This window comes from Epinephelus fuscoguttatus, linkage group LG13 (assembly GCF_011397635.1).
Source record: "Epinephelus fuscoguttatus linkage group LG13, E.fuscoguttatus.final_Chr_v1".
NCBI classification, from domain to species: domain Eukaryota; kingdom Metazoa; phylum Chordata; class Actinopteri; order Perciformes; family Serranidae; genus Epinephelus; species Epinephelus fuscoguttatus.
Genome location: NC_064764.1, coordinates 14,931,178 through 14,958,023, shown reverse-complemented (window position 1 = coordinate 14,958,023; position 26,846 = coordinate 14,931,178). Strand labels below are relative to the sequence as shown.

At 40.7% G+C, this 26,846-nt stretch overlaps 2 protein-coding genes across 2 annotated transcripts in view; one reads left to right on the top strand and one right to left on the bottom strand.

Annotated features, from left to right (window-relative positions):
- The window catches only part of asic4a (acid-sensing (proton-gated) ion channel family member 4a), a 128,091-nt gene that overhangs the window by 18,605 nt on the left and 82,640 nt on the right, over window positions 1-26,846 (bottom strand). Inside the window, exons 2-4 of the mRNA XM_049594102.1 lie at window positions 1,686-1,830; window positions 1,175-1,302; window positions 888-1,041 (exon numbers count right to left, since the gene is read on the bottom strand). Coding sequence (XP_049450059.1) covers window positions 888-1,041; window positions 1,175-1,302; window positions 1,686-1,830 — 427 coding nt within the window. The remainder of the gene's footprint in view (window positions 1-887; window positions 1,042-1,174; window positions 1,303-1,685; window positions 1,831-26,846) is intronic.
- LOC125899663 (translationally-controlled tumor protein homolog) overlaps window positions 1-26,846 on the top strand; it is a 589,762-nt gene that overhangs the window by 532,974 nt on the left and 29,942 nt on the right. The gene's annotated exons all lie outside the window — the stretch shown is intronic.

Sequence of the window (26,846 nt, the reverse complement as noted above, 5' to 3'; positions counted from 1 at the left end):
AAAACCATCCTGATTTGCTCTGTGCCACATCTTTGTAATCAGAAGAGATTTTACAGTGATTGTGTGCTGGAGGCAATCTCTCAGTGTGTAAGTCAATGCCAAATTAATCCTATATAACGGCAGGAATCCTAAGAGCTACTTGTTTCCACCAACCAGTGGAAACTAAACACGAGAGCAACCGGGACTGATAAAAATAATCAATCAAAATAATTAATGAGGGCCGCAGGAGCACAACAGAACAGTTGCCAAACAGCTGAGATGTATGAACAAATGGATCCAAAAGTCATCGAGACTTTCATGTAGTCTGAAGAGTCACTGTCCAAAAAGCTGCCAGCGCTGCTGAAGAGCATTCCACTCCAGATATCAAGCATCGAGGTCAGGCATGTGGCAGCCCAAATTATGTCTGTGCTGGGAAATATTCAAGTGGGCCAAAAAATGATGACTTGTTTTGCACAATTGGTCATCAAATATGATGCAAATACTGGGCTGTGTTCAATCACACTAGACAAAACAATTTTAAAAATACCTGACAATACTAACTCTGTTGAAGTATTTTATACTTTCGATTTTCCCAGTGCGAGCTGTGTACATATCTATACATATATATATATATATATAGATAGATATGCTATGTCATGACCTTGAAGTCACCACAAAACATTAAAATGATTCATGTTGGTGTGCTTCTCAGTTCCAACCACACGTAGATTTTGTTCTTAGTTTATATTTAATTCTTTTTCCTTCTCTGTTTCTAAGGTAACAATAACTTGACAGTGGAGAGCATGAATAACTAATACGTGTGCAATTGTAATTCATGCACACAAACGATTTTTTCCCCATGGCACCTGCTGGGCTCTGTGTAACTGTGAGTTAGGGGGTGATCTTACCGGGCATGTGCACCATCCTGCAGCCGCACACTCTCAGGACTTCGTTGGTCTCACAGAGCAGACGGCAGGCACTGATGCTGTATGTGTCGTATCCTGGGAACTTCTCTTTGCTGGTGGAACGGCAGTTCCCCCAGGGCTGGGGCAGGTAGGTCAGCTAAGCACACAGAGATTTATTAGACCCCAGTCTGAACCACCAGGGGCGAATGGTTGCAGGGAGAGGAGTAATCTGGTGGTGGTGGGGGGTGGGAGGGAAGCAGGGATGGTGAGCTGTGATGAAGAAGACCTACCCTCTGCTCCTGACATGAAACAAAGGTCTGGAAGCCCGGAGAGACGCCGAAGCCCAGCTGGTGGATGTAGGGAGGCTCGTCCTGACTGTGGATCTGAACTCGGATGCCGGCCTCCAGGGATGTCTCATCTTCAGGATGAAACAGAGCAGGAGTGCGGAGCATTGCAAAGGGAGAGTACAAGGGAATTTCAGATGGCTGCCTCATCTGACAGCTTGGACTCAGTTTGACGCTAACGACAAACCATATTTCAGTCATGTTTGAAAAAAGCCCCAGTAGGGATTAATAGTATGTGACACCCACAATGCAAACACTAATCTGAGGTGGTGTATTGTGTTCAGGAATTTCCCCTTACAAATCACATTTTCCAGGTTGCAGGAATACAATCAAGAAATGCATTATTTACAGTACGTGACCCAGAGAAATGGATGCAGGTTATTTTAAAGCCCAGCAGAGGTATCTCACGCTGTAGCATATGATGGGATTACACTGGACAAATAGTTTTGAGGCTTACTTGTCTCTCTCCAGATGGGCAGATACTCATCCTGCTGGATATCCAACATGATCTCCAGCCCGTTTCCCATTCCACCCTGCTTGCTTTTCCTGGATGTCGTCTTGTTGCCATTAAAAGTGTAGCATTTCCCATATCTGGTGTACACCTGGAAGAGAATAGATTCCTATCATGAACATCACCATAAACATGACAAAGTCCACACGCCGGCTGAGACAAGATCATACTTGTGGTGCATTACAATGAAGGCAGAGATATGGAAAAAATAAATAAATAAATAAACTGAGCGTCTGCTCGGGCAAGTTACTGAATATTACCCACAAACCTCTGGATGCAGTCTGCTGTCTCGGTCCCTTGTGGACTTGATAAGCTGTATCTGAATGAATTCCCATCACCCACCACACAAAGCCTGCACAAAGCTGCTCAATAGTACTACCGTCCCACTGAAATATCAAATGGCATAAGAGATTCTTTAATCTTCCTTCAAAAGAAAACAAAAGACAATAAGAGAGAGAGGCGGCTTAAAATGAGCCGTCACGTCACCACCTATCAGAGGAGCTGTCTCTGTGGGGGACACATCATCTCTTTGTTTATGCTCCTCATATAAACTGCTGCACTGCAGAAAATGTCCATTTTACAAGTCATTCATCGGGGATCTCTTGTGAGTTTTAAAGGGACAATCTGTGATGTACATGGAAACAAAAAGATAATGTAACATTTAAAATCCAAAATGCAGGATGGGAACCTGCCATCACTCCCAACTTTACTGACACATATTTTAATAAACAGATTTAAAGCACTTAATGTGCGCTCACATGTTTTCCTCTGATGCAGACGTTTCACGAATTATCCACAGAGGTCTTTACCTCCCCAAACAAACTGACCTGGTGATTTAAGCTGGTAAAAACACTGAATAAAGCAGTTTCACATGAAAAAATTTGTGTTTTTCTATCGTGGAGGGGCTGATAAGTATGGTGGCCAACATTAAACGCGAATGGCCCTATCTGGAGCCAGTGTTTAGTTTGTCTATTCTGGGCTTCTGTAGAAATATGGCAATGAAACATGGCAATCTCCATGAACAAGGACCCACTCCTTACATATATAAACGGCTCAGTCTAAGATAACAAAAACATGCCAATTCCTATATTCAGGTGATATATACAAAAGAAAATACACTTGTGATAGTATGTTCCATTTTTGCCAATAAATCCCCCTGAATCCAACATATTGAGTCTTTAAACTCGGCAACTACAGTAAATCTTAGTTAATAATACTTTTTAAAATCCCGATAGGACCGTTTGCTAAACCCCTCCCCCAAGGAGTGATGATCCAATCATAACTTGGCAACCATAACCGGGCAAAACAAGTGCAGCTGAAAGAGAAAAAAAAGTCACAAAATGTGCCTAAATTTTGGCTGACTCACAGATTTCTCCTCTAAATTCCAAACATTTATAACACATTGTCATACATCTTTCCACTGAGCAATAAAAAGTCATCTTTACAAGATGTTTGCAATATAGACTCCACCCTATAATCTCATCTGAAAACACACCTTTTCAAGATCAGGTATTCACCACTATCTGCGTTCTGAACGTCATACTTGCCTATGTACTATGCCTGTTACTAGATGATCGACCAATGCTCAAAACAGACGCAGGATATGCCTAGTTATTTTATTAACTATCATATTGCATATGACTGCTTTGTTTGACTTTATTATGTCTGTATACATTGCTGTTGGTTTTTAAATGTGTTGCATAAGGTCCTTTGAATGGCGCCTATCAATAAAATGCATTATTGTAACTATTATTATTATTATTATTATATTCATTTTGTCCAAATATCAAACTAAAGAGGGCAGTGATGACAGTATTAAAGTCATAGAAATCCCATAGCAACAGAGGTCAGCTGAGAAGTCGCTGGAGAAATGACAGCGAAATAACAATCGAGCTGAAAAGACGACAGACGTATCATTAAAGAGACACTGCGATGGTCCCGGCATTCTCCACAACATCGACATCTGTGTTCTGACTTTGATATCAGCTTGATGCACCTAATGAGTGCTGTGATGTCTAAATAAGGGATGCTGGAGGAACAACAGACACTCTCATTTACAGACCACAGGGTGTATTCACATCAGAGATGGTTGAACAACAAATCAAAGCCACGGTTGTGGGGTTCAGTCCAGTAATTCCCTGGAAGAGTGGCAATTTAGCAATATCCACAACAGTGATTAGAGCAAGAAATGAGTACCATTTACAAAAGCTTGGTGTTTAGAAGGACGGCTGTATTTTACGCAATAATAGGCCTTGAGGCTTTTGATCTGGGGGTGTGTGCATGCATGTTTGTATTGAGTGTGCTTTTGAATGCGTTACAAATGGTAACCTTCAAAGTGAGTCTTAGTTGAGGATTCAGAGAAATGGCTGACACAATTACAGATCTCAGTTCGGGCTCTGATGTGGTACAAAGGGGTCTCCATGGCAAAAATGGGTTCTGTTAGTTCCCATAGTCACTCTGCATGTCTCTGTAAATTGCAGCATCTTTGTAGCCGCTGTGATTAGAAAATGGGAGGTGGCAAAGGTGGGGACGGGGGCCTGAAAGAAGAGTTCAAGTGTGACTTTTGACTGACATGTGCTATTAGGTTGAAATGGTTTAATCTCTATTTGGCTGGTGCGGAGCAGTTGAGGAGGTAAGCTGCACTTATCATTGATCCTCCCCCCCGTTCATTGACACACTTAAGCCTCGGCAGGCAGACTTTATCTGATGGAGCAGGCAACAGAAGCAAAGGAGGATTTCACTTTAGAAATGCTCAAACACCCCGACCAAGTGCCTGGGTTCCGCTCTAAAACTTTAGGCTCTGGAGGACGCCGGTGCGTTCACAAATGATGTCCCCAGAGAGTACGGCGAAGTTTTCCCATCATCTCACCCAGGAAATGGTTGTTGGCAGAGCTTCTACTGGTTTATTTCTCTGCCTCTGAACCCCCCACTCTTCTCTGCCGGCATCTGCAACGTGATTGATGGAGCATTTTTCTCTTGTTACATCTTGCACCAAATTTAGCAAAGGTAACAGGGCTGACTTGGGCAATTCCCAAGTGGGGACTTGGCACTCCTGTTGACAAGCTGAAACAAAGCACCAGCATGGCAGTTACAAAGCAAATGAAAAGAGGTTTTGTACTCCTCTGAGTGACTCAAGTTGTTTACAAGAGCTAATTATTGCGACACTTAATGTTGCATTGTTCACTTTGTACTCATTCTGAGGTCGAAAACAGTGTCACTCAATCTGACAGACTTTTAGATGGTAATGGAAAATAGATCTAAACATTTGTTTCAGGTCTGTATTTTTCTGTGAGTTGAGTTTGAACATAGACTCTCTCACAAACCTGAAACTCTCTAACTTATCCTGCCAAATATTTACTTGGTATTATATGTTCTGGCTCTATGTTGTTCTCTTATGTATGTACATTACTTGCATATCATTATTCTGTTTGTCCATAGTGTAATTCTGCCAGTTAAGGCTGGATTACACTACTGGGCAAATCATCTGGCCTGGGGCTCCATAACCTCGGGCTCCCCAAGGCCCCATGTTCATGTGTATAGCAATTAGGTTGAATAATTGATGATTTGTTTGGTAATACTGTCTGCACCACTAAAAAACAATATAAACTGAAAATGAGATGGGCCTCAGCACTATATATTAATATTAATAATGCACCACATGAGTACTTGTATATGAAAGGCAGCCCAGTTGCCAGAACAAAATGTTGGCATTGTGTATGTCTCTGCAAACCACAGACCGCATATTACATTTGTATGTTTATTGCTTATCATAAACACTTCAGTGACACAGTTTAGATTACATGTATATGAGCTGAGTTTCACATCAGGAGGAGGGGATGACGGACGGTGTGACACTGAGGCGAGATGGCTGCTGAGTAGCAGACCTGTTCAAGACCAGCTGTGTTTTATTAACATGTCATGACATTTTCAGAGGTGCCTGTAGAGACAACAATTGGGTATTTTAAGCCATGTGTTTGCCTAACCCTATGCGGGGGTTTTTGTACCTAACCACATGTTAACCATAGCATTGTCATTGCTAACATAAAAATGAAAAATGTAATGTTTTAACATATTTGCTATATATGAAACATACATGTAACATGTAAGTGTTTTGCAGACCCATACAGAGCAAACATTTATTCTGGTAATTGGGTTGTAATAGGACACTTAGTGGCAAGACACTGAATCAAAAGGAAAGGAATCAATGGAATTCAGCCATTGCTAATTTTATTATTTACACTATACAGGCCTATTGCTTTGGTTTTACAGGCTGCAACTGCACTGTTTTGGCTGAGTGTCAGCACTCCTACAGCCTTGTTTTTCGGCTGCAGCAGATAGCTTTCTTTAGCTAAGAAAAAAAAAACTCAAAAAAATAAAAAACCCAGCGCATATGGCAATGTTAGCATCCAGCTGGTGAACATAGTGGAATATTAGGCAGTCATTTTTCTGTCAGGTGTTGGTAGAGACCAAGACCAAGCAGGCACACACAAACAAACAAGCTAAATGACTGCTGACAAAGGCAAATGCCCCAAATATATCTTTAAGAAAAAAAAAAAAAGCTCTGACGGAGTCCAGCAACTACACGGCTGTGCTCCAATGACATTTCAGATTTTTTTTCATTTTCAGGCCGGTTTTGTGGTTAAATGTTGCACCTGTGGCACCTGGAGATGGTGGAAGGAGATATGCATTTCTTTCCCATTCCAAAATCAAAATCAAACCCTGAAAAGTGTAGGGTTAGCTACGCATAGCCACCGAATGCATACATTACTTTTGCTTTTTATTCATTACAACACAGAATAAAGACCTACCCTGCTTGAGAAATGCAGCCATTTTTACACTGCCCGTTCAAGCTGGGAATATCATGTCACCTTGCCTTGCTGTATATAAGGTACGATTAGAGAATGGGTCGGGCAGAGTGGTCTCGCCATTAATCCGCGTCAGAAAGTATTAACAGCGCCGAAACAGTATAAAGTCTGCGGTGTGGCATCACCGTGATTGTGATTCCACAAAGCCACGATGCCATGTATAATCACACATTGGAGCAGAATGATGCTGCCATGCAGGAAGCATAAAGAAGGGGCTTCGTAGCAGCCCTACAGCACAATCTCTGTATAAAAGGGGTTGGGGAAGGTTTGCCAAAACCCAACCAGCTGTGTGTAATCGCAGTGTGTGCAGACGGCAGGAGGTCGGGGTGAGTGACATGGGGTGAAGCCAAACACCATTCGTCTGCACACACAGTGATGACACATCGCCTGTTGAAAATCTGTTTCTGTTTTTATATTGTTTACATCATACATTCCTTCTCTTGTGTCTTGATTGCCAGTGATGTGGTGGTTCACTTTTACACTGTCATTTGTAGCCTATAGTTCGGCTTCAGCTTATACCTGTCTTTGCCTTTTAGCCTGTTTTTGCTGCTGAGTGAGTTTGACATCCTGAATATATCCTTCACACACATTTAGTAGAGTCTTCTATCTGCTTCTTTGTGAAATTGCTTTTTCCTTTTTCCAAAAATGTGATAATATTTTATAATATAGTAAAGTCCATTACAGTGTGGGCTCAATATTGGACCATCACAAAAGGGTAACAACTTCATAAGGGTGCGAATATGTCTGTGTTGTTTATAGCTTGTTTCTGCTGCCCCCAAGTGGCAAACAACAGTTAACCCTGGTTTAAGGTCCTGCATTTTTACCTTGTCTTGATGCCAAGTGTTTACAGAGGGATCCTGTGTCAAACTGTATTTGTAACACATTTATATTTAAATTAATTTGGGTTTAATCAAATAACCACACACTAACTCAGAGAGCAAACCTCCAGAAGGACAGTATTTCAGTATAGGACTGGTGGTTGGTTGGGTCTCTGTGCACTGTACATGATGAGCACTTAACAGAATACATACATAATGCAAAGACAGTGCAAAGAACCTTTTCACCTTTTCTTTAATCCAGCACTGCCACTTCTATAGGTGACATCTATTGGATGTCTGATGGATCCATGCTCTGTTTCTCTTTTTTTTTGTGTGTGAATTTACATCCTTATTCAAATGTGGGGTCTGTTTACACTGTGAAGCTTTCTGAGACAAATCTGTGATTCTGGGCAAAATGAATAAAGTTGGCTTGACTTGACAAGACTAGACTAGACAGTGAGGAATCAATGCATTAATGTGGAGCCCTCAGCTATGGCGGCTACATACTTTGGAAAAATGCCTAACTTCATGTCATTTGCATATACTGTATCTCACCAATTATAGCGTAACTGTCTTAAATGTCAATTCATTATGTGTCTTTTGCCAGTGTTTTTTCTCCCAAAGTGCCTTGTTTCATTCTCCGTCTCTCCATGCTAAATGCATTAAGAGACCAACCCCTTACCATGTAATTCATAACCCCTTGTGGGGAAACCCTTTAACACCCTCTTTATGACCATGATCTGACAGTCCCATGGCACTTTTCCTTTTAAATAACCTGCAGGAATCACTTCAGTGCTTCTCCAGAGGACATCCATTTCCAGGCAGGCTGCGTGTCATCGGGTGGCTCTCCGAGTATGAGGAAGGAGGATTTGAATTCATTTACGCAGGGTGGTAGAATATGCCAGAGCACTGATTGGCAGTTGAAAACCATTAAGGTTGGCTCATGCAGGTTTAAGGTTGAGACAGAGCGTTCCTTGATTTAATGGCTTCATTACAATCTCTCAGCAGAAAAACTGGGATCACAATGTGACATGAACTGAATATTTACATGGTATTTCATAATGTTTTTGCAGGACCAACAGTGTGTGCAACAGGACTGCCACTGCAAGATCTCTGACCCACTTAGTCTATCATCCGCTCCTTATGTATTCATCTATTATCAGCTTCTTAAAACTAGGAAAGAAATTGATAATGATAAAGATACTTTAGTTTGCTTCAATATTTGTCTTAATTCTAGTGAAGTTATTATTGAAGGGGAACTGCACTGTGAGCAAATGGAATTCTCTCATACAATTGGCAGACGTGTTGTTATAATACATAATGTGAGACAAAATGGCTAGTTATGACCCATACACAGGGAGGGAAATTGGACAAAATGTAATTTCTACGCAAGCCATTTGCATGAGGGAACTGCTGAACAAAAAATGTTTTACTTCCCTGCCATAAAGACAAGTCATTTAAAAGTCTGACTACATTCACACTGCGACTTAAAGTGTCCCAATTCACTTTTTTATGGACTATATGGACAGGTGATACCTGCAGTTTGTATTTTAATCTTCAAACGTCCCTGTTAAACAAGCAGCCAAATAAATAAATCAACATTGCCTTGACAATGCATAAATCTTACATAATGCACCTGAGACAGTGTCATCGTTTTTGCCCAACCTGCACTGGAGGACAAAAGGACATACTGTAACAACAGGAAGCCGAGCTGCCTCAAAAAGTACTCAGGGAGACATCTCAGTTTGGTCAAAACTGTTGTTGTCAACAGGCGTTAGAGGGACGCACAAAAAAGATGTTATGTCTTAACCTTAGGGGTCCTTCTCACCAGAGAAAAAGAGAAAATACAGGGAATAAGTCTTCAAAAGAAAAGAACAAATTTACTGTGAACATTTTGCTGCATTTCTTCCTTTTGCCCTTGCACTTCATACTCCCATTTATGTCTCAGATAAAAACCTTTACTCTGTGTTTCCCTTTAAAACTCTCAATGCAGACAAAGATTCTTCACCAGCACCCAAAAAGAACAACAAAAGGTGATAAGGCAACATGACACTGCATGTGATCTTCAGTTGAACAACAAAAGAGGTAGAGGAAAAAGATGGTCTCGGCATCATTGTTGGTATTTATATGTATAAATTCTGTTCTGCTGTTAACTTCACTTGACAAAAATAAGAATGGTTAAGGGAAGGAAAGGAGAAAAGAGAATATAGCAATATTACTTTCCCCAGTAACTGGTAGTGTAACAAATTACTAATAAGATTTCGGTAATAATACACGGTTACTCCCCAAACAAATATCTCATTACAACCTTACTTGTGTTGTCAACCCCCTACTGATTTGAAATCCAACAATCTATCACGGCAAGCTGTCTTGGAAGATGGAAACGGTTACATTGATTACACTGATTTTATCGAGAGGAAAGATAACAAGTACATTGTTGTCAAATGTAAACTGTGTGCAGGTAGTGGTACTAAGACTCTTTCCATTGCGAAAAACATGAGCTCAAACCTCCTGAAATACCTACCATGACCAACAGTGCAACAATGTGACCCTCCAGGAAGTACACCACACCAAAGGTGAGCCCTCCTCGGCCGTGGAGGATGGCTGTAGCCCAGCACTGGCCAAACAACTTAAGCTGGATTTTAATTGTGTACAGCTGCAGGCTTCAACAGACAGAGAACTAATGAAGCTTGTGGCTGGATATGTAGGGGATAAAATGCTGCCTATCTCCACAACTGAGTCTCCATCTCCAAACAGATTCTTGTGAAAATATGGGTCACAGGCAACAGACGACCTCCAGGTAAAATATCATTTGTAAGCTATCTAGCCTTAGCTGCTCTTAGTGGAGATTGCCCTGACATTCACACAGAGGCACACATGCCAGGTCTGAATTTTGTGAAGTGTACCTACAGAGTGTTGGAATAATGGACATAGCTACTGTAGCATCCATTGGTTTGTGGTTTCCCGCTTTGGAACTTTGAGTGAAGCATTTTGGCCATCGCCATTTTGGGGGATTTGTTGTTTGTTTTATTTGGTGCTGGAAGTGACTATATTAGGCCTGTCGTCAAAGAGGCCAACCTTTAATTATGCGTAACTTTAAGCTTTAATAATAATACGTAAACTGGTTAGTTACATAAAAAAATGCACCCCCTGTACAATGATGAAAGTAGCTATATAGAAAAACATGTTAGATACCGTTTGCTGCTAACGGCCAAGCTAACACTAAACCTAATATATCAACCAACACTGGACACACTTAGCTTGACAAAACTACCATTCAACTCTGAGAGAGCAAAGAAAATAACACAGTCCATCACCTACTTCATGTGCAAAGATCTGTGCCCTACAGTGTTGTTGAAAACGAAGGCTTTGTTACATGCTAAAAACAGTGGAACCAAGGTATGTGACTCCGTCCCAATGTTTTTTAACCGACCCAAGTTCTACAGAGAAGTGAAGCATAAAGTTGAGGAACCTTTGAATACAGCAGGAAGGGTGGCATTAACTCGTGACACCTGGACTTCAAGGTCAGGGGATTCATATGTGACTATAACGGCATATTATCTCACAGAATACTGGTGACTGCTGTCTCACTTTCTTCAAACTAACAGGTTTTTTAATATTAGGCTGTAAACATGTTTATTTCTGTTGTAAAGTTGGGGATTTTAACATGAGGGTCTCTGGGGATTGACTGGCTTTTGGAGCCACCCTCTAGTGGCTGTTCAAAGAACTGCAGTTTTTGGCCCTTCAGTGTTGGCTTCATTTTTCAGCCCTATCTGCCTGGGTGTAATAAAGTAATATAATGAGTAGTGTAACAAATGACTGTTGGCAGGGTGTAATAAGTTAAGTAATATTATTACTGTTGATTTGAATAACAAGTGCTAAGTAGGCTAAATTAGATCTTTTGAGTAACGAGCCCAACGCTGCTTGCGAGGTGGACTAAACATGGGGTCATCCCTATGTTCCCAGGGTTCTATGTTTCCCGGGTTCTATGTTCCCCACTTAACCCTGCAAAAAAGCTTCTATGTTCCCCGCTTACACAAAAAGGGTTCTATGTTTCCAGCTTGGTTGAGCGGGAAACATAGAACCCAGGAAACATAGAACCTTTTTTATGTAAGCGGGGAACATAGAACCTTTGTTGCAGGATTAAGTGGGGAACATAGAACCCGGGAAACATAGAACCCTGGGAACATAGATATGCTCCCCTAAACATAAGCAACACCTTTCAATATAATACAGTCGACAACAACACTATCTGCAGCCTTATAAATGCCCATAGAGCTAAATAAAAGCTTGACACAGTGACAGCAGCAACTGATTTATGAGCTCTGTTAAGATAGGGTGCATTACACTGCTACTGCATTAGATTTGACACAAACTGCTAACTCAGTGTATCATTTAATTCATCCAAAACTCAACACAAAAATGTCTTTAACAACCTGCCACTGGACCCGTCATGGAACGAAACATCCCTCTACTGTGACTAAACCTTCAGTAGTCCTTCAGTAGAAATCACCACCAAGGCTAACAGCAAGGCTGCAGAGATTCTGAGATTTTTTTTTTCCTCAAGATTAGAAAAGAAAAATGATAGTGATGTGTTAACTCAGCGCACATGTCTGAAATACTGACAAGAAGTGATAAGAACTCGTTGCTAAATCTTTCTTCTCCTCGTGCACCACAGTTAAGCTGCATAATTCATAAATAATCCTCAATCAAATGTCAAGCAGATTACTTTTATCCTGGGTCAGCGCTTTGAGATCTCTACATACATACAGTGGGGAGTAAATACAAATCGAGCTAACATCATAACGTCCCTAAGCCCCCCCCCTCCTCTGATATATTCAGAGAATAACAGTTTGGCCAAACAGAGCAGAGGCTCAGACATGAAGCCTAAACAGTGCGGAGTGGAATGTGAGCCACACAAGTTTTGCACCATTAACCTCCGTCTCAATGTCGGCACTGTGAACGCAGCTTTGGATTGCCATTCAACACATTACAGTGATTGTGTATCAATTCCGACCTTCATTACACAACCGAGTGGCGAGATCTCAATGGTAGTTTAATACAGTCATTCAAGTGAGGTAAATACTGTGTAATCAGCGGGCTGTCACCGTGGTTGTCTAACTCTGCTGTTGGGCGGAATAACATGTTTAATAAATGTGATAATTTCCACAAATTGTCATAAGAATTGTAAATGAATGCTGGTTATAATTAGTGTTCCCAGCAGACCCTTTGATTAATAGGAAGCAAAGCACCTTTTTTTGACTGAATTTTAGCGCTGACCCACTGTGTTCATGACTGAGGTGGGTTTACACTACATAGTGGTGAACTGACTTGATCATTTTAAGCAAGGTGTCTATACATTCTGCTCTCCCGTTTGACTAAATACCATACATTAAAATGATGAACTCTGATATAAACCTGCAGGGCTTGTTCCAGTCATTAGTGTAGGAGTTCTGACTCATCTCTTCTCTGCCTTTGCTGCCCTCTTTCTGGCTTCCTCCGACAGAGCATCAAAAATAAGTGGAGCACCGAAGTCAGAACAGTGCACTCAGCAAACCTCTCTCTCTTCAAATGTTAGTATTCCCATTTTTTGCCCCTCCTGTCCTTTCCCAACCCCCCCCCACCCCCCCACCCCCCCCCATGCTGCTATTCCCCACATATCCGAGCATACTCAGCTAATGGAGCAGTGAGAGATGCTCTTGAAAAAGAGGTTGAAAATGGACAGGCTCTCCAGCACAATACAGCAACTCACAAATAGAATAGTCCACTACATACAGCACTCTCAGAGATGTGAAAGCTTCCTTTGAGTACAGTCTGCACTAACATCATGGCCATGGGCCCATAAAGGTGCCGTTTATAAATGTGATTAGAAACTACTGTCATAATGGGGATAATTCATCTGGATCACCACAGTGAGACAGGTCCCTAATCAGTCTTTATGTGTAATTGAGATGAATCATTTCCTGCAGCGAGAGCTTGTGCCTGGGTCGAACCAAAATGGTAATAATTCTTGACCTTAAGAGTCCAACAGAACAGTGCCTATTAATTACGCTCCATATGGAACAATAGGTGCCATTATCCATTTACCTACGTTAAAATGAGCCAACCTGGATGGTGATTTTCATGTCTCTTTAATCCCCTAGATAACAGCTCCAAAACTGCCCTGACAACATATAAATGTATAATCCCTGGCTTGTTCAAGGGTTCTTGTCAAAGTCTGGTTCATCTGAGTCATTCAGGATCCTCCCCGCCAAACCCTTACACTGCCTCTGGTTAGGCTATGGTTATTTTTTGGCCTATGGTGGTTTAGGAACAATTTCAGGCTATTTATTCCACTCCAGAGCTCGAGGTCATGGCTCAGAGGAGCGGAGTACAGTACAGTCATGCTGAATGTATGAGCTAATGGGGCTCTCAAGATAGCAAAGGAGCATATTGCTCTCTATACATGAGCCAAGTATGCTTCACTTTTCCACTTCACCTCATTTTGCCCACAGTCCTCTGATCAGTCATTCTGTACGGTCGACACTGCCGAGGAGAAGTCTGCCCAGGGCACTGCGCCGGCAAACAGTCCCGCCTTAGGCATTTGTCTAACTGTCGACTTTGTTTTTCTGCAGTCATTTAGATATTCAGGTTTAATTAAGGTACCTCTGTCATTAACACAGGATTTCATTTCCTAAGCTCTCAATCTCGCACCACTCTCTGCTTCTCTCAGACTCTGGCACCCACTCCAAAACACAAACACTCCCACCCAACTGCCACTGAAGAAATGCCGTCACAGTTCCCTGGCCAAACTTTTATTTAGTATTCATCATAACCAAGACACCTGCTTGGTTGTTTTTCTTTTCCAGGGAACTCTGGGGAAATGATATCTGTTGGATTGGAGCCACATGTTAGGGTTGATGAAACTGCCGAAGAGGAAAAGCAGGATCTACTATCTCTTGACATGAATCATCAATATAAAATATGGTGTCCCTTCAGGGATATGAGGGAGATACAGATGCAAATAAATATCAGCTGCTACCTCTTGTCATTTTCTGACAAGTTATTCATAACTGAGCACATGTATCAACATATACAAGCGTTTGTGATTGCAAGTATTTTATAAAATGCGCCTGCTGCATTAGATGATCATAAATAAATGTTTTTATTTCCTCTCCTGTACCCCAGTGTAACATGTCTAATGTCCTGGGACTCCTAATGACATGCAACACTTGCTTTATTCACAAGATGGTGCAATAAGTGCACTTACTTACCCACTTACTGACTCACTTACCCAAACCTTCCCCCTTTTGGTGAGCGCAACAGTGAAACAATATTTGCCTCTCAACCGTGTAACATTTATGAGCATGGGGATTCGTGTTTTTCATGCTACATAAATCATCCAAGTAAACAAGTCTGATTAGTGTTTTTGCTCAGGCGAAAGAGCTTGTTTTGAGTCAAAAGCAGATCTCACAGTCCATTAGACTAAGCTGGATCTAAAACCAGAGCCCAAGGAAGTTTGGCAGACGCAGAGGTTTAAACTGCACACCTAAACACGCCCAGTTTAATTTGGCCTCTAATCACAGTCCTCTCAAATGGCTGAGTTAAAGAAGGGGATAATGCAGCGATGGAAAAAAGGGGCCAGCAGATCGAACAGGAATTGAAATCCTCATTCCACTGATCCTGCCCTTGACAGACTCTGCTCAAAGTCACAGTGAGGGAAAAAAATTTTACAGGACAAAATGACCATATTTCTGCTCAGTGTATCTGCAGGGGAGTGACAGAGTTGATGATTAATTTCATTAATTACAATTCAGGTGGTGACATTTCTGGCATTATAAAGTCAGTGTCTTGTGTTTATTCTATTCTGGAACAAAAACGCCACGAGCTCATTCAACCACCCACCCACACATACACGCGCATGCACAGACACACACACACATACGCATCCTTGCAGCACCACCGTACAAATGAGCAACTGGTTTCACATTTCAGTCATGAAAGCTGCACACCCTCGCAAACAAAGCACCTTTATTACACTACAGTATCATTATTCCAGTATTTAGCACCCTGACATATCACTTCCTCACCAGACCTTCTGTTGGATCTCTCTAGTTCACACGTAGCCTGCCTTTCTCTCTGTGCCTGAGGCTCATCTATCACTGTTGTTGCAACTCCTACTGTTCACCAATGGAGGTCGATAAAGATTATAGATGATTTGATGCTCCTTTAATACCAGGTTATTAAGAGTGAGAGCAGAGGACCACTGTAATCCCTGTCTGCACATCAAAGACAGGCCAGATATCTGGCCTGCTATTAACCGAGTGGCTGGATGCCACCTGCCCAGATGTTTGGCATGTGGACTCAGGTTCTGCCAAATGGGAATCATGAGACCACAGGACGCCTTCCAGGAAGCATCTGAGGCTCCCAAACTTCAAGGACAAGCTTGCGGTCAAAATATTTTAAAGAAATGTTACATATTTCCTATAATAATCTATCAATCCCTTTTATGTTTGCCATATACGTATGTATGCTGTTTAATGTCCACTAAGAGGTTTCATAAAGCATTCTTCAAAAGAGCCATTTCACACCTTACTAACAAGGTTACTGCATTTGATCCAGACACCTTTAGAAGTTGATGACACAGCTGCCTCACTTTTAAATTTTAATTTTCTATGAACATAACAGGCACTTTTGATATCCTGCATCAGAGGCCACGAAGCTCAGTGTGGATTAGAAAGAGTTGATGTTGGGCTCTGCATATCCCACAGTCGTGACAATCCCAGGCCTGTTGCCTGGGCTCTGACTGTCAGTTAAAGAACTTGCTTGTGATAGGGCCTCAAAATATTGGAAGGCTTCCTGTGGTTACAGCCCTGACTGTCAATGTGCATTTGATCTCCTTGGAGTTTACTCACACTGAAGCCTTTTGTTGATATTTACAGCCAGAGCCTCAGAGTGGGTCTGTGCCACTGTACACTCAGCCGGGCTGTGGTGGAGGTCGACATGATCGTTACCATTATGTTAACCATTATTGAAACACATTACTCATTGTCACAATAAGAATGGAGACAAATACCTGCATACATGCTACATACAGGGACCACAGGGCCATTTTGTTGCATGATGCTCATGTAATCCCAGTGTCAAACTGTAGTCCAAAAACACACTGAAGTTAAATGCATGTAAATGTCTGCCATGTTTAAAAGAAACAATGATGACTATCAGTTGGTCGGTCAGTGACCAGATCCTGATCCTTTGACCTTCCCCCTGGTGTCTCTGTGGTGTTGACATTTTTTCTTCTCGTAAACTGTCTTGTCTACTACTGGATGGATTGCAATGAAATTTGGTACCGATGTCCATGGTGCCCAGAGTATTTAACTCTAATGATTTTAGTGATTCCTAACACTTTGATTCATGACCAAATACTGTCAAAATTAGTGACAATCCCAGCAGCTTCATTTTTGCTTAATAGCAAATATTAGTACGCTTACACGCTTACAAGATGGCACCAGTTGTACACATTGATGGAAACACTAATGACAACTACAGAACAGTACAGAAATGACAAGCCAGGGGCCTCATTACAGGAACATATCCCAATTGCTTGGTGTTACAGATAGGAAAAATCTTATTTTCCTATTATGGAAGCAGTTCCTAAACTCATGGTTGTGTCCTATCTCGTCTCAAACGTCCTATTTCACCTTAACATAGCAATAACTCTAAATTCAATTCTTCAGTTGACACTCTTCCTGTCATGCCTGTATCTTTGATTAGAATAAACTGGGAGGCCACTTGAGATGGACAAGCCATAATATCAATGGGAATCAATCAATCTGTCAATATCAAAAGACAGAAGCTCCATTTGAGCTATTAGGAGTTGGAGGAACTAATCGTGTCAGTGAAGGAGAGAAAACCTCACACTTTCCGGACATTTTCCTCTCAGTATTTGAATTAATTATTTATTTAAATCAAGCCATTCATTTGAATTGTTAATTGAAATTTGAAGTGTCATCGTATGATTGGAGAAGCATTTTTAATCATCATACTTTGGTGTTTGTGTTGTGCCCCATCTTCTTTATTTATTTATTTTTTTAATTTGCATTTTAATATATTATATCACATGATTTTGCTGGAATTACAAATACCATAAAGAAAGAAGGAGCAGGAAAATAATATTATAAAGAAAAATACAATTACATACATATTCAAAAAGTCAAGAACTAAGTAAGCAAAGAAATAGATTCATGGTTACATTAGCAAAGTTTGTAGGATATAATTTACCAGGTTACATTAATAATTTACTGGTTAGTGATACATTTAAGTCAGTGGTTATAGCCGACTAACATAGGACACGACAACAGGTGCCATGAATACCCACATATACACACAGACAGTCACCAACAAAAGTCAGTGCGTGCATACACATGCATACGCCGATATTCACATACCTTCTAATGTGTTTAATAATTATGACTAGGAACAAGTGTTAATCTTTCATCTTGATTCTTCTTCTATTTTCCCAAGTAGAAGGACTAATGGGTTTTTATTTAGAGAAATACCAAAGAAATAGATTCAGGTAGAACTTCCCAGAATCCACTTAGAATGTTACAGGACCAAAATATATGACTGTGGTTTGCCATCTGCTCACAGCATTCTCTACAACATCTTGAAGTTAAATTTTCTTTGTACTGCCCCCCATCGTCATTATCATTGGCATACAGACCTAACAACAGTGCTGCTGCCATTTTTGGTAGATATTTTGAATGTCGGACAGGGTCTATGTCAAATGTATGTAAAATAAGATCGGAATTTTTTCTACATGCAGTTAGCAAACATGTCTTACTATATAATGACGAAAACTCTGTCTGTGTGTGTGTCTGTTCCACGTTTTTCTCCTGACTGACTTGGTCAATCCATGTGAAATTTGGCACAGTGGTAGAGGGTCATGGGAGGATGCGAATGAACCAATATTACATCAATTGGCCAAAGGGGGGCGCTATAGCAACCGACTGAAATTGCAAACTTTGAATGGGCATATCTCATGCCCTGTATGTCGTAGAGACATGAAACTTTGCACAGAGATGCCTCTCCTCATGAGGAACAAATTTGCCTCAAGAACCCATAACTTCCAGTTATATACATCTTCCGCCATTTTGAATTTTTTGAAAAATACTTCTAATCGATCTCTTCCTAGGAAGTTTGACCCATCTACATGAAACTCAGTGAACATAATCTAGGGACCAATATCTAAAGTTCCCTCTTGGCAAAAGTTGGAAAACTTACTAAAACTGAGCTTCTATAAGGCAATGAATATTGCGGAGGGCATGGCTCATCACATAAAGGTGTATAACAGCTCAAGGGTTTCACCGATCACCACGCAACTTACTAGAGAGCTAATTTCTTATCTAGGCCTAACCGCCACATATTTTACTAAACTTGGTAGATATGTAGAACAGGACGCCTCAAGGTGACTGGGGAAATTTAACTCTAATTGGCAACTAGGTGGCGCTATAACAACAGAAAAATGCTTAAAAATGGCTAAAATGCGACCGATCGCTGTGGCTCATCCTGTGGCCGAATGTTGTTGTTTTTTCTAATTTTTGGTATGACTAAGTCATGGTATGGTATGCTGTACATAATCACAGAAACTGTCAGTGTGTCATTCTGTCAGTCAGTCATTCTGTCTGTCCCATGTTTTTCTACTCACTGATGTGGTCAATCTATGTGAAACTGCACATAGGCATTGAGGATTGGCATAGGTAGAAGGTGACAAAGCTATCAGTGGGTATGGACTAGTTTTTTTAAATACTGAAAATCCTAATGTCATCCTAAACTGAGATAAGATAGGGTATAAGACTTGGGAAGTTTCTGTAATGAGGCCCCTGTGGTACCATAACTATTCTAGATACTATGTCTTATATTAAGAAAAAATAAAGACTGTATTTCTTAAATCTTCCTACATCATTCTGACATCTTTGCCCATCCAACACTTGATATAATATTATAAAATCTCCCAAGTGACTCAACGTCATGTTGTTTACACCATCCTCACACAAATAAACTATGTAATACTGCTGTGCATCTCTCTTTGCGTTTTGATAAACCCTTATTTATCTTGAAACCAACCTCTGGCCAATTATCACATTCACTTGAAACCAACCTGTGGTTAGAGTGGTGGAGTTTGCTCCTATTATTATTTTTACTTAATTAACATATCACTGAATGCATGCAGCGAGTATGTATTTTTTAATGAAGCGAGAACATGAAAATCCGATGGAAAAAAGTTTAAGCCAACACATCTTCAAACACTTAATTAGGAAAGTTTGACGTTAAAACGGAATGTTACATGCGTTATACTCTCCATCTGAACCTAGACACCCACTATGTGTTATGACCCATGGATTATAATGGTGTATATAAAGTGAAATTGTTAAAGGCTGAACAAACAGTAACTATAGCCTATAGCCACAGTGTGCTCTCACTGTGAATCTTCATTTACATTTTTAACATTTGCAGAAATTTGCAAAGACTGAAAACTGCAAGCTAACAGTTATACAATTGATTGTTTGCACCTATAAGACAGCAGAGAGTCTGTCTACCTAAACAGATAAAGAATTTTATTTGTCATCAATGCATATGGAGGTATTTATACAGTATCTCTACCTATGAGACAAGACATTAATACATTTATTTTCCTTATTGTGTCACAGGTGACTATGGCTTCAACATTTATAATATGAAAATATCAAGCGCATGCATTTTTTAACACGCATTTGCTCCATGTGGATGAATCGGTGTCAAATCAATTTCAAAGGTGGCACCCTTGACTTTGACCTTGTCCTGAGCTGCTCAGATTGTGACTGAGTTCCATTAACACAACTCGGAGCAATTTCGTTGCATTTAAACAGACACAAAGCCAGCCTGGATGCTCCCAGTGATGAGCACTTTTGCAGGCAGAAATGAGATGATATAATGCAAGCATTTTACATATCTAGAAATGTGTGCACGTCAGATAATCATCAGGCTATTTGAATTTCAATGCTTTAAATGATTTTAGGGTTACGAGTGAAGACATACAATTAATTCATCGTTTACATTTTGATATTAAATCATAAAGTATGCAGGATTCTTTCTCTTGCTGCAAGGTCATTTGCACCCTTCGACCACACACACACACACACACACACACACACACACACACACACACACACACACAGAATATACTCCATTACCTGAAGGTGGAGAGCAGCTGCAGTGTCTCTCTCCTTGTACTCTGCCTCTAGAGCACGTGTTGTATAAGTCAGACTCCAGTCAGGCACCAAAAACGCATGACATATTATAACAAACAACAAAGCTGTAAACCAAGAAGAAGAATTGTGACTTCTGCAACTCTTCGCGAGATCTATAATTCACTTTGACAGATGTCAGAAATGGAGCATGTTTATTTTGGCCGCGCCATGACAACAAGCTGCAAAATATACCTCTGAAAACATCACAGCCCTTTACATCCTGCAGCCTGTGAGTTCTGTGCCACGTGTGATTTATCATTAGCGGGCGGTGACACCATTGAGATGACTAAATTATGATAACAAAGCGCCATGCATCAGAGACTCTTCACGGTGATGAAAGAGGGAAGGCCCACCCGACTCCACACCAGGCTCTCTGTGCGTGTCTCTACCCTTCACAGACTCTATAGACATTTTAAACACGAGCAGCTGACTGCAAGTGAATGACAGTAAGTGCAGCACAGAAGAGCAAGCTTACCGTTTGCACTTAGACACCCCTCAGCACATTGGTTGTCATCATAGCTTGAACAGTAAGTCAAGACTTCTTCTCTAAACTGACTGTGGCAACATTTCACTGTGAAAAGCAGTCAAAGTGGATTTTTTTTTTCCCTGAAAGAAACAGAAAAAGAAAGCAGTGTTCCAGTGAAATGAAATGAGTATGGCCTTTGACTCGCTGGCTTAGTCTGATAAAATTCTGTTCACTGTCTTTCAGCTCCACCAAACAGTGGCAAACAGAATGTCTCTAACTGATCGGCACGACAGTCAATACATCAGCGTGTGCATTGGGATGAAGAAATCAATGTCAGTGCATTCCCATGCCTCCTCCATCTCTGCCAGCAAGCCCTCATACAGGGATGGAAAGCCATCAACTAAACCTACCCAAAGGGGGATAGCGCACACCCGATATTGATGTTTGAAGGGTTGCCTTGGTGCCAAGAAAGGCCCTTGTAAAAACCATGGTAAAGGATTATCCAAGCAAGCATGTCCTCCTTCAGCGCAGCCGAGAACACTAGTTTCCACCCTTGGTACCATTTTGAAGGGTCATTTTTAAACACGGCGAGGGATGAAACAAACAACAAGAGAAGCTAGGAGGGAGCCATCCATCACTCCTACTTGGCTCTACCCTGCTGTTTGTTGAGCTGGAGATAAAGCTGGCCTTATCTTCAATTAAGCTTGATCAAACATTGTTAAGGCCCAATCTGTAATGCTAAACAAAACAAACAAAGAGGCTCGCCTGGGACACACACAGCACATTCTTTATTGTCAAACTGACTGATAGAAAATTGCAAGTTTATTATGCTGCAATGACAGGTATAATAGTGATGCAACAGTCTGCAGCACTGTGTCAATAATACTGATAAAAGGTGCACTTAAGGATATTATGACTGGGAAACTACAGTCGGATCCATATCATTAGTATTAGCCATGATGTTACTGCTGTAACAAGTCAAGTTCCACATGTGGATCAATACAGATTAACTGTGCCACATGTTTCCTTATTCATCAGAAACTAAATATATAAACCCAAATTATGTAAACCAATACACTAAGGTAAGCTGAAGTTTCTACATTCCCTCTCACAGCAGCTGCGATCATGTCTACATTTTTAATATTACAGAAGGTGAGATTTTAAAGTGATAAAAACAAAACAAAAAAAGGTTTTCAGTCTGTATTGACAAAATAGAGAGCAGAATATGTGCTGCACTTCTGTGTCAGCTGAGAGTTTTTTCTTGGAGCTTGTTGCATGCAGCTTAACAGATAAGATTGATGTGCCACTGCTCTGAGAAACAGACAATGTAATTAAAGTCATGCAACCATGGGCTTCACCATAACTGAGGTACATGTGGCCACATCCTTCTTCTAAAGTTATTCTGTTGAGTGCCCTGACACAGATTCTAAATTGTTTTGTTTCTACAAGGAGACACTTATTGTTTCAACACGACAGCCTGTCATATCTGGGAATACATATCTGTTTTATCTCAACATTTTTGGGTAAATAAAATACTGAAGTATATGTACACACGTTTTTAATGCTGACATTTGGTCAGTCAGCTAATTCTAATTAAAAGCATCAGGTAGTTTTAGATATCAAAATTCATGTTATATTTTTACAGTACGTCACAGAATCAGTAAAATCAGCAGTCAGCCCAGGATAGTGCGATGTCATGTTAGCAATAATTAATGAAAATTCAACCAACCCCCATGCATTTTGCATGACCTTGCAATTTTGTCCAATCAGTGTAACTTTTCCGCAAATTTGACTAAACAGTTCGCTGTTATTTTGCCAATCGTAGCAGCCCCCACATAGCATCACAAGGGATGATATCAATTCAATGATAATAAATCCAGTATCAATGATACAAAGTGAAAACATCAGTCCATTTCGTCATCTTTAAAGGGGATTTATGGTTGTGCGGAGACCCTATGCATGTAGCCTATGCCGTTGTGAGCATTTTTACTTGTGTGGTGGTGTGTCTGTGTCACTCTGCAGTTACACTTCCAAAACGCTAGTCGGCGGCGGAGGTTTCTGTGAAGTGCTGTTAAGTTTAGTTGATTCAAAACACACCCAAAATACACATTACAAATGGCTTGATAGAGACAATTTGAAAAACAAGTACACCAATTGGCTTCACTACAACTTGCAGCATTCACAGACAACATTTTCCCCACAAATACAACATGCTAACGTTATTAGCACAAGCCTATGGCATTTTACATTGTGTAAATTAGCCTAGCAACCAGCGATCTTTTCCACTTCTCATATAAAACCAGGGACAACAGCAACATTTAACAAAGGTAACCACACACAGTTTGGCTCCATAAAAACTCACAGGGTTCACTGACAAAACAACTGTCCTGTACTAAACACGTTTTTTAAACAAATACAACATGCTAACGTTATTAGCATAAGGCTATGGCATTTTACAATGTATTGACTAGCCTAGCAGCTGGCTATCTTTCCCTCTTATATGAAACCTGGATAAATCCCTGAAGGACAGATCACACACAAGACTTAAAATGCTATTTTAGTGGAGGCTTTACTGAACTAAAAGTAAATATAAGCTTTGTTTCCACTGAGGGGAATGGTTTCAGTATACAGCGACAGACAGGAGGTCTGCGTCACTGCGACATGTAGTTACAATTCTGGGGAGGTACATGTTAGGCTACAGTGCAGGTTACGACGTAGGCTCCAAATGGACGTGGAGCCTATGTCGTAACCTACTTGTCGATTCAACGCAGAACTATAAATTACATGTCAGGATATGCTTTTATTTTGAAAGTCTGTGTCACCGTCAAAAGCAGCAGGCAGATACTGGCAAGTAGCCAAGAGAAACATGATGAGGATTACGGTTTTACTCGGGAAAAACTCAGCAGAGTGGAAATATTTTGGATTTCGGAGAAGACACAGGTGAACAGACAAAGCCCATGCCCTACATACACAATGCTGTTACAACATAGAACACGACCTGCCTGGACAGGCATCTCAGTCCAATAACTTCTCATTACAGTAACATTAGCTGCTCACTTTTAACAATGTTTGGCTGAAAAACCATGCATGCAGGCTGAAATTCAACTATGCTGTCAGGAGATGCAGTGACTTAAAGCAATGGTGAGTAAGCAAAATAATAATGTTACATGTAATTTGTTAAGCTGTGAGAAGAGTAAAAAAGGTGCTAGGCTAATTTAGCAGTGTAAACATGCTTTAGCTAATGATGGGTCACTAGCAAAAACAAATGTCTGTCTGTCTATGAACCTTGACAAGTATTACTGAGTTGAATTTAATACTTTTGTTGATCAATTTTGTTGCTAATCCATGTTTTATGGCTGTTGGGAGAAGTTTTAATATTGTCTCATATCGATAGCAGGCCCTGGAATCGCATCAAATCGAAATTGGAGACATTGTAATATCGGCAAATATTGTATCATTGTCCAAACAAACAATATAATATTGTATTTTGATGAAAAGCGTCACTAAACTCACTTCCTTGCTTCTGGCTGAAATGCTTGAAATGCTTCAGCATGAAAGCAGGGTTAAACTGTTTTGTCCTGTGTAAAATGTTGTGGTTGAACACATACAAAAGTTGACTGACAAACACTAGTCTATGGCAACACATCCACAGGATAATTGAAATGCGTCGACAACAGACAAGACAAATCATCATGACAGGGGCCTTTGCATCCCAAATAAGCCTGCAAAATCTAGAGGGACTGAGCATTAGTGTAAACTTGTTACAGTGGGGGAACAAGGTAATAGAGGTCTAATGCAATAGGTTTTTATGTCATGTAACATTCTGTGAAGGCAAAGAAAAGGAGTCTAAAATGTTGTTGTTGGCTTTAAAATGGGGCCAGTTATGTTCACAATTAACCGTGGTTGCTCTGCTCTATTCATATAAAAATGTGTCAGAATTTAAGGTGGGAGAAGAGTATGCCGCAGTGTCAGGCTCCACCGAGTTTAAGTCTGCAAGGCAATTTCCAAAATTTGGAGCAACTGCACTCAGAAGAGGCGAATAAAGTATGCAAACATCTGACTTTTAAGAAGATGAAAAGGTGAAAGAGGAAGGCAGAAAAAGACATTCTTAAATGGAAGATTCAAGACTATTTTGACCCCAGAAAAAAACCCTCACATAATGCACATGTTCTTCACTCAAACCTGGAATCCATTGATGACTACGTCACAGACACAGAAGAAGCCAAAGATAGTGAATTAGGACAGCCGTGTGATTCTATGTAACAATAATATGTGGTTTAACTAACGCTAACGATCGGATGAGAAAAGCAGATCTGACATTAGAAAAAGAGATTGGTATCTGCTGTGCAAGTGAGACTGTTACAAACCAAGTCAGAGTACTGGCAGTAGAAGTGGAAGTCAATAGAATAATAACAGTCACGCAAAAAGACAACAAAATAAAAGCAAACACAATAAATCCTGAACAAAAATAGAGTTGCAGCAGATGCGGCTTCTAACATATAATCAAAAAAAAAAGTCTTGCAATTGGCCAGATATGTAAATCATGCCCAGAAAAATCACTTTACAAAGATGTTTGGCTCACAGGGTTAGCATCAGCATGAAAGTGCATGCAACCGAGCAGAGTGAGAGTGGAAATGACATGTTTATTGGGACAGTTAAAGAGGAGCATGACAAATACACCAGGATGATGGAACCGTGGACACTGAGTCTGAGGAAGGAAAATGGCCTGAAAGCCTGAGAATGAATAAGAAAAGTGTGACTTTTAGACTGGACACATTCGCAGGCTGCAATGTCAGTTCAAACATTCAATGCACTGGATGTTAAGAGGCAGCCTCAGGGCAAGTACAAGCAAACTTGTTGCCTTCTCTAGTCATAAGACAGCACCACTGGGCAAGAGAGCACTGTCATGTGAGTACAAGGGGCGACCACAGTGAAAAAAGTAAGGGATGTAAAAAAAGGACAAAGTCAAAGACTGTGATGAACTTTTCAATGGTCAGCACCATATACAGATTGACTGCAATTTTCTATCCAAATGAAACACAAATTTTAACCAAATTTCCAGAAAATTAGCAAAATAAAATGCAATTTTATGAACTTTAACATCGACTACTGTTAAGTGAACACAGGGAGTTGGTTTGTGGCAAAACATTCTCACTTCGTCCTCGTCACATATTGACGTTTAGTTTCCATGTCCATATACGACGTGCAAGGTACCCTGGGTGTGTTGGTTGTTGACGTCCTGGGACGCCGTGTCAAGTTATGCCTGTTACATGATTGTCTTCTATAAAAATATACTTCTGTTTTCACAGGAAATTTAACCTTTACCTACAGTCAAAATAAGCGCACTATGCTAGTACTGGTACTAGTATGTTAGTCCTTCAACAGCGAAAACATGTGGTTAGGTGTAGGAAAAAAGAACAGGATTTGGCTTTAGAATCTTACGGGACGCGAACACCGCTCTCTCAGGGGAAAGTCAGTGTTTGTTGGACCCATCCACCACCACTCCTGCCCACCACACTCAGACTTTCACCGCTTTAACTTTCATCCTTGTCCTACCACGTTTTCCCCCTGATGCTGTTAAACTATAATGGCAACTGGCTGTGTATCATGCCAACGTCAAAGGACGCCTATTTTCATTGGTTTCTGATGTTGCAAGTCACTGCCCAAGCACCGGATTGCGATGACTTTGG